This window comes from Sparus aurata, chromosome 16 (assembly GCF_900880675.1).
Source record: "Sparus aurata chromosome 16, fSpaAur1.1, whole genome shotgun sequence".
NCBI classification, from domain to species: Eukaryota; Metazoa; Chordata; class Actinopteri; order Spariformes; family Sparidae; genus Sparus; species Sparus aurata.
The window spans coordinates 16,385,129-16,393,679 of NC_044202.1; the positions used below are offsets into that span (position 1 = coordinate 16,385,129).

Here is an 8,551-nt window from a genome sequence, read left to right on the forward strand (position 1 = left end):
GTAAATTCTGAATACCTGGACCCTCCCTCACCTACTGCACGACTTCGACGTTCGCCTTTAAAGACGGCCTTGACATTGCGAGGTCCCTCCGCTTTCAGGTACTCTGACTCACTTTCTTAGCCCGAATCAAAAGGCCCTGGAGGTTTCCTGCCATTTTTCTCTGGAGTGTTTTCTCTCAAAGAACAGGAAAAGGCAGCCTCTGTTTCCCACACACTCGCAGAGCTTCAATACCAATGCCATTTTACGCCGCGGCACACAATCAAGCAGCTGCGGAGTCATTGTGAGGGCCTCAGAGGCTTTGTGCTGGAATATCACACCGAACGAATAATGCTGTTTTGTATTTTTTGAGGCACCATTATGATCACGGCCTCTATTGGCTTGTATCGCTGATTGTAAGGTCAGTTCATGTTCCCCATACAAGATGTGTTCAGTCTTGAACATCTTTCATTGAGAGTAAGAAACCATACACATCTTTAATTATCTGGTCACTTCCTTAACTCTGGAACATTGTGTTGTGATCTAGCAACCCAAGAGTCTGCGATGACGTGCCACTTATTCAACAATTTAGCCAAAAGCCAGCGTTGTGAAGGCGTCCTTCTCTCGAAAGCGTTGACCACAAACATGCTCCACAGCAAATTTTAAAGTGTGTAATGGCGAGCAACGATGCTTTGTGTTTGTTTGGAAAGTTCCTACCCCCTTTGAAAAGATTGCGTTCTCATGTTAATCAGCCAATTGCGGCACAGCTTCCTGTTTAAAAAAGATCCTAATCAAGCTCCACAAGAACATATGCTGCTGTGTGGATTGAAGTGGAGCCAATTGAAACCAAAATAAGACGAAAACACATATGCTTCAAAGGCCAAAGGGTGAGACGCCCGGTGATATTGTCATCAGTTCCCCGTAACGCATCGGATCAAAAACATTCAGACGTTGAGGGACTGACGTGACTTTGTCTCAGGATGTGGAATGGTCGTAACTTGAACGCCTTCTAAAGGAAATCTCTTCAGTTCTTGTAACATCTGGGAATTTTGTGTGTGTGTTGTGTGTGTGTGATTTCCAGCGAAGGATTAAATGACAAACCAAAATGTGTGTCATCGCACCGCATCAGGTTTCCCATGGAAATGTGTTTACGTGTATAAAGGTAGCAATCAGCATTCCAGGCGTGGGCAGTCATCATCTACGCGTGATAATGGAAAAAGACATCCTGGCCTACTTTAAGCAAGGGATGTACATGGATATGTTTAGTACTTGCGTGACAGAAACCAGTTGACACACCTGTCACCTGAGGACAACACTGTGTGTGAAATGGGGAGAAACACCCCTGCAGGGATGCATTCAAATGTTGCAGAAAAAAACAAAAACTTCTCATTCAAACTTTCATTTATTTCGTTTTTTTATTCACCTCTGACATCAGCTGCACACGACATGTGTTTATTAACAATAAAGCAACGTTATGTAGAAGTTGGCATTTGGAGTTTCAGAGTTTGCAGCAAAGCCACTGTCGTAAATACAAATCCCAGGTCTGTCACAGTTTATCATTAAGTCAAAACAATGTTTTGCTTTGACAGATATGAATTGTGTCCTGTGGCATCCAGTTGCATGTCGTGGTTGGTTGGTAGTTGGTTTAAAAAAAAATGTGCGTTGAATCAATCCATTATATTAATTTGATGGCATGTTCCCATGACAGTCATCAAGCGGATCAAGCGGAGGATACTTGTGTGACTGTTTAGGAGCCGGGCTACTGTATATCCCACGAGGCGCAGGGGACAAACCCCCTGTGATGCTCTCTGGAGGGTAAAGTGGGATTAGTCCGCCGCTCCTGGACCCCTGCCAGGGTTTAATGGAGCAGGAGTAACTAAATTGACGGGGATGCTTGCCGGCCAACAAAAGCCCGAAAACACTTAGGCTTTACTTAAAAATTGGGACATGCTGACTTACCCTAAGCTGGTTCGCATCCAAACGATACAATGCTGGTTACAACATTAATTCAGATTAACTGACAAACGCACTGATCCAACAAAAAAAGGCAAAGCGTGTACATCCTGATTCACACGATTACAGCGTGTTCACAGACGTGCTTTATGCTTTCCTGCAATAACTGGCCACAAGTCAAGAATGTGAACAACAGGGGTCAGATAGGAGGTAGGGCCGGGCGGGGGGAGACCCACAGAGGTCTGAATTCCCATGAATCACTTGGTGCAGTGACCACAGGGTGCTAGAATTCTAGTTGACCTGGGAAGGTGGCTGTATCCTCATGCAAATAAACTGCAGAGGTAAGCGGTAGCTCTCTCACATGATATGCTTGGCGTTGAAGTGATATTGACGTACCACCCAGCAGAAAATTTAAGTTCCGTGGCTTGGCGTGACTTCCGAAAACTCCGACGCAACGCGCCACAACTTGTGAACTCGGAAAATGTTCTTTCCAAGATTGTGAATAGCACAAGAGGGGGTGTTTATATGGACTCTTGACTCTTTAACAGCCACATTTGAAGGCAGTAGCCCCCCTCAGACCAAAATACAGCTAGCGCATCAACAACTGGAAGGATTTATATGATTTCTGAAAACTGACGTTTACAGTGATCAGAGGATGAAGCATCATGACTCTGGTGATTCCCTGACTTTTCCTGTAGCATCTTAATAAAGTTTATATTGTGTGTTTTTAAAATGTCTGAACAACTATCCATGTTTTTTCGATTAAATTCAGTACATACACATTTATGCTTCCCTCAGGATGTATTGTCGTTGTGTTGTGTCTTTGTGTTTTTTGTTATTTAGATAGCATGCAATGTAATTGTCCCACAAGAATGTGAGTCAGTTGCCCGTTTATTGTAACATATAGTCGCAGAACACAGAAGATTAGTCAGTAAAGGGGGTTAAAAACTTCACTCTGTGCCCCACGGTCAATCACTGCAAGTCATCAGTGAACAAAAAGCACATTAATTCGCCACAGTCTATGTTTCGTGTCAAATTGGAATAAGCAGGTCAGCACCTTTGACACCAAGCTGCAAACAACATCACAGAGCTTAGGACCAGTATATGTATAGAAAGTGACAATGTGTCCCCGCCGTGATCCCAAAGTCACACCTAGGAACTAGAAGAGGAGAGGGCGAGGGTTTCCATTATGTGAGGTCCCAGTGATGGAAGCACCCATCCTCCTCTAATCCCCACCACTTAAGAGCCTTGGCGATATCTACTTAAAGAGACATTATGCAGGAAATGCTATGCAAATGGCTTGTTTATCACTTCATCTCCGTGCCAGCCACTTGTTTTGTGGCCAGTCTGCAAAGCGTGCCACGCTTATCTCTGGCTTAGGGAGCGGCATAATCTTTTAACACCTATCTGGCAGATATCTCTATTGTTGTCAGATTTGATATGCGACAGGAACCCGAGCCGGTCCTCGTGTTTTCTTTTCAGCAGCCACAGCAGGACTTCAGGGCCGCACGAGGGGCATTTGAGTTCATCTTATATAGTATGCATTTGCATGAATTCACAGGAGAGTCGGAGAGTCAACGAAAAGTGGGATGAATTTTGAAGTGTGCCGTGCGCCTACTGGGGGATCTCTCTAAGCTGCACACATTGAGACACCCTTACTTAGCAGATTACCTTGGCAAATCTATGTCAGAATACATTTCTGAGGAGAGAGCGTGAGAATGCGGACACAAAGCATGTATACGGTATCTAATATGCATCCAAACTGACTAAAGTCACCGGTGTGCTGCTGACATCTGCTGCACAACTTAAGGTACATTGCAAGAACCCTGCAGACACACAGTGCCCGTGTTTGCATATAGCTGCATTAAAGAGCAGCTCGTCGGTCGATCCGCGATGATAAAAGTGGCCGTTCACAGGAAAAAGAATCTTTGGATGTGGAGATATTTAAAGACCATTTCCTGTGTTTGACGTTTACCTTGGATTAAGGAACAGCATTGTGACTCACAGCTGCCAGAGGTGCAGCATGGGAGCCGAGCGGGCAACGTGACGTGTGTCGGTAGGGGCTGGGGGGGCTGGGGGGGCTGGGGGGGGCCACCAGATGTTGTCGTCCGACCATGGGGAATAAACTCTATCGGTCACACTGCAGGTGGTGGGAAAAAGGGGGAGAGAAAGGGAGAAGAGAACGAGTAAGCGAGAAACAACGGCAAACAGGAAGCAGAGACCTTACAACACAATGCTCGCAGAGCTTCCTGCAGGCTCAGACAGATAAGGAACAACACTTTGTTTAAAGCTGTATTTTCACCCCCAAACGTTTCCCGATCTCTAAAACCACATCTTACAGTGCCCGCGCAATTCTTCTGCACTACAGCTGGGATAATGCGCTGCGTCGAAAATGTGGATTTTGAGTTCTTGAAATTGAAAAGAATAAGTGAAAACCTGTATGCCTCAAGACAGTATAACTGCAAGTGAGTCCGACAAAATTAAAAAAATCTATAATTAAAAAAAAGAAAAAATCAGTAATTATCATTACAGCCACAGCTATTCTTGCCATCATGACACCATAGGCCTGCGTCATGAGGTCAGAGGCCAGACACAAGAATAGCTGTGTGATGAGGATCTGAAGGCTTCGCTCACAAACATCGTCACCTGCACATTTCCTGTCTACACAAAATCATACATCCTACAGCTGTGCACCAGATGCACTTCAATGCAAGAGATGAAGAAAAGAAATACAAGGTCAAGGTGTCGGTATTTCGGCGTCTTTTGATGCTGAGCAGAGAGTGGGCGTCCAAGTCTCGCCTCCGTCTTCAGCACAGCATCATTGCGGCGACAATTTGGTGATTTGATGCGCACATGCATATGAAATGTACAGTGGAAATCTGGGGCATCAACAAAACAATGTTGATCTGGCACCACTTGGAGACACCTTGGCCTGCTCAGTCGTCCACTTAGATGCACATATATTTCATATAATCTGCTCATATCAGATATTTGGTTCTCTGAGATATCTGTTTACTCTGTTATTTTGTTCTATGGTATGCCTGTCTGGCTCTGCAGCTCTTCCTGAGGTCTCTTCCATGATCCATCCATGGTTATCTATAGTATTAAAATTGACTTGCCTCGACTAGTCACTGGTTATTTCACAGATTTAGTTAAACAATACAAAATGCTAAATGAATAAGTGAATAAATCATTGAGCAAAATTGTAGATTAAGGAAAAAAACTATTAATCCTCAAAGGGATGCAAATAAACATTTATTTAAAGTAATTAAACCACCTTTGACGTTGATTTATTGTAATGTTAACCTGTGGGTGTTAAATATTCAGTAAATATGAACCCGGTCACCCTGAAAGAGACAGGATGAAACATGGAACATGAAGTTTCTGCTATAAACTGCAGCTGGTGACAGTCTAACAATGCCACCTCAGCTGTGGCCTTTGCCCCTTTCACATGAGAGAATAAAGCTGCCTGCGAGGGCTTTCACAAAATTTAATTTATAGACGGAACAACAGGAAAATGTGGCAAAGAAGTCAGGGGAAAAAAAAAAGAAAAAACGTATCTTGAAAGAAAAAGTTACTGTGCTGTGCAATTGAGCGAATGAATGGTTGAAACCAAAAGCACAGAGGCCACTGTGCAGTATACACGCATGAGGTGATTATGTGTCAGACTAACCGAGAGTACTCCACATCTTTGTGGCACACAGACAGTTTGGGAGATGAAACTTGTCATGTCACAAAGAGGAAAGTGAGAAGCAGCATCTGGATGAAGCACTGAGGGGAGACGCCAACATGTGTAATCCGATCCTGGAGCAACACCTCCCTCTAGGGACCAACTGTGGTATTACACCGAATTATTGGTACATTCAGGAACTGAACTGTGAGGCGCAGAAGCATTTTTTTACATGGTACAGTGGCCTGAAAATAGTATATTCTAATGTAATATTACACAAAATACGCTTTAAAAGAATATTTTTTCATTGTAATATTTTAATATTTTCAAGTAGGAGTTGTCTACCCAAGTCTATAAATGATAGATGATACTTTATATAGTCACTGCACCCTTTTTCTCATTATCAATCAGCTGATCTTTACCAGTGGTCAGGCTCCTCTCTGTGGGAGTGACTATGTTAATCTACATCAAATGGAAACAGTCAAAGTGTGGGCGCACCCTCTGATTGGCTGCCTTTGTTCTTTCAAATCGAGGTGTCCTCTCCCCTTTATTGGCCCCAACTGACCTCCCTGTGGGAGAGGACATCTTTTACAGTAATGCTGCTGCTGCTGCTTCTGCTACTGCTGCATGGACTTTGGAGCTGCTGGCGTAACGATGGAGTTATAATCTGAGAAAAAAAGAAAAAAAAAAGATGGCACAGGCCTGTCAGAGACATGACAAAGCACACAGGCTGAGGGAGGAGGTGAGCTGCATGCTGGTCGGTGATGGAGCCGTGGGGAAGACCAGCATGATCATCAGCTACATCTTCAATGGATACAACAGCGAGTACAGACAAACAGCTTTCGATGTTTTCACCGGTGAGTGCAGGTTCTTCCTTTTTAATTGTGACTGACTGCTTGACAGAGCAAACAAACTTATTTTGACTTGACTTTCAGGTTTGGTCCACGTGAATGGTGTTCCAACTCGTATCAAGCTGATAGACACTGCAGGACAGGTAGAGATTCCACCCCACCACAACTGTAATTTCTCTAGTTGGTCTTTCCCTTCTGATATCTCTTTACGTCTGATCTGACAGGAGGAGTTTGGCCATCTCCGCTCTCTCTGCTATGCCCACGTGGACGTCTTCATCCTCTGCTTCAGCCTGGTCAACCCAGTCTCCTTGGAGAACATCACCTCCAAATGGATCCCACAGATCCGTGCTGGAAACCAAACCTCTCCCATCCTTCTGGTCGGGACTCAGTCAGACCTCCGCCACAATGTGGAAGTCCTCATCCATCTGGACCAGCGGAGCACCAAACCAGTGCACTTCAGCCGGGCCAGGAGGCTGGCACACAGGATCAGAGCTCACGGCTACGTGGAGTGTTCGGCTCTGACACAGCACAACCTCAAAGATGTGTTCGACCGGGCTATATTTGCTGCCATCAAGCACAAACACGCTGGCACTAACTGTAAAAAGCTCAGCCTGCTTAAGCGTTTGAAGACTTTTTGTGATTGTGGATGGAGGAAAATCATCAGGTTCATCTGATGTGGAGTTAGAAGAAGGATCGTTTGTACTCAGGCTGGGAGACACGGACTACTCAGGGACTTTTAGGACAAATGTTGCATTTTTATTGTGCAGTGCACTAAAACAAGATCATTTAACATGACTGAAAACCTGTGCTGATTTCCATCCTGTAGCATTATGTGACAATCTTTATCCAAACTTCAGCCCAAGAAGGCTAAATTCTGCTCTTTTTTTTTTATCTTTTCCTTCTTTGGTGTCATTGCTGTATTTGTTGTTCATATTTGTATGTGTGTGTGTGTTGAGGTTTTGTAATAAATGGACTACAGTGTACCACATATTTGATGGCCAGTTGCTTTGATTTTTTCAAATCAGTACTTTAATGCAAAAAGCTGGAGAGAATTACAGTGTAGATCCCACAGTGGAAGGTACTGTCAGTGAAGAAATGGAGGGAAAACACAAAGTACCATTCGGGACAAATGGTCACCTGCTGAGGCTTTGAAGTGCTACTTTACAAGACAAAAGCCGTTTAAATCCACCCTGTGTTTGAAAGCCTGTGCTGAGGCTCGTGTCTAACAATTACCTTCAAAACAGCCACCCACATGGAATTTTCTTTAGTGAAATCATGATCTAAAAAGTTTAGTTGAGGGTTTGCCAAAAACGATAGTCCTAGCAAAAGAAACCATTTCAAACGATTATATATTAATGCAAATTTTTACATTTTCTGGATCTTAAGGGACCACAAACAATCTCATCAATACATGGGCTTCGTTTTATGTTGAAGAGAGGTGGGGGAAGATAATGTCACAGTAACCTATAGTCCGCACAGAAAATATGTCACAGGTTATGTTTTAAAATTAGCAGGGTTTTAAAAAGATACAATTCAAGGACTTTTCAAGCACTTTTCATGAGCAAATCATTTCAAAATTAGAGGCCTATAGTTAGACAGGGTTTGGAATTTTCAATGATTGATGCATAGATTGTTTGCAAGTACTTGAAATTGTAAATGAATTTCTTTCAAAGTCAAAAGCTTTATATTGGCCCAACTTACCAACCGGTGACACAATTTGAAACATTCAACTATGTCATCCAGCTCATAAAACATATTTTTGGTTATTTTCAAAGCAGAAAGCAGCTGATTTGATGTGCTGAGGTGAAATTGTTGTTTTGAGTGTACTTACTGTGTCTATTTATGTAATGCAAAGCAACTGCAAGGTTTCAGAGAGCTTCAAAATGCTTGAAAAGTGCTTGAATTTGACCATGGAATAAATGTAGGAAGCCTGTACGGACGTTCACATATACCAGTCTAACCCAGAACAGTCCTCAAGGGTGTCACTTTGTGTTGAAAAGTGGTGGGGACATGGATGTTCAGATCTAAAAAACTAAACAAACAAACCAAAGAAAAAAGAAAAAATTTAAAAGAAGAAAAAAAAAATTTAAAAGCTATTTTT

The 8,551-nt window shown here is 43.1% G+C and overlaps 1 protein-coding gene across 1 annotated transcript; it reads left to right on the forward strand.

Moving 5' to 3' along the window:
• The first annotated feature begins 6,221 nt into the window (after positions 1–6,221).
• On the forward strand, positions 6,222–7,301 carry LOC115566131 (rho-related GTP-binding protein RhoV-like). Its single transcript, XM_030391852.1, has 3 exons — positions 6,222–6,456; positions 6,535–6,593; positions 6,675–7,301. Exons 1-3 carry the CDS (start codon positions 6,291–6,293, stop codon positions 7,122–7,124), a joined length of 675 nt encoding a protein of 224 aa, XP_030247712.1. The 5' UTR covers positions 6,222–6,290; the 3' UTR covers positions 7,125–7,301.
• Positions 7,302–8,551: the final 1,250 nt, after the last annotated feature.

Bases quoted from the DNA above. Each gene is read 5' to 3' on its own strand.
- LOC115566131 (XM_030391852.1), top strand. From the start codon at position 6,291: ATGGCACAGGCCTGTCAGAGACATGACAAAGCACACAGGCTGAGGGAG. The intron at 6,457-6,534 runs GTGAGTGCAGGT...CTTGACTTTCAG, and splicing joins AGCTTTCGATGTTTTCACCG to GTTTGGTCCACGTGAATGGT. The intron at 6,594-6,674 runs GTAGAGATTCCA...CTGATCTGACAG, and splicing joins TGATAGACACTGCAGGACAG to GAGGAGTTTGGCCATCTCCG.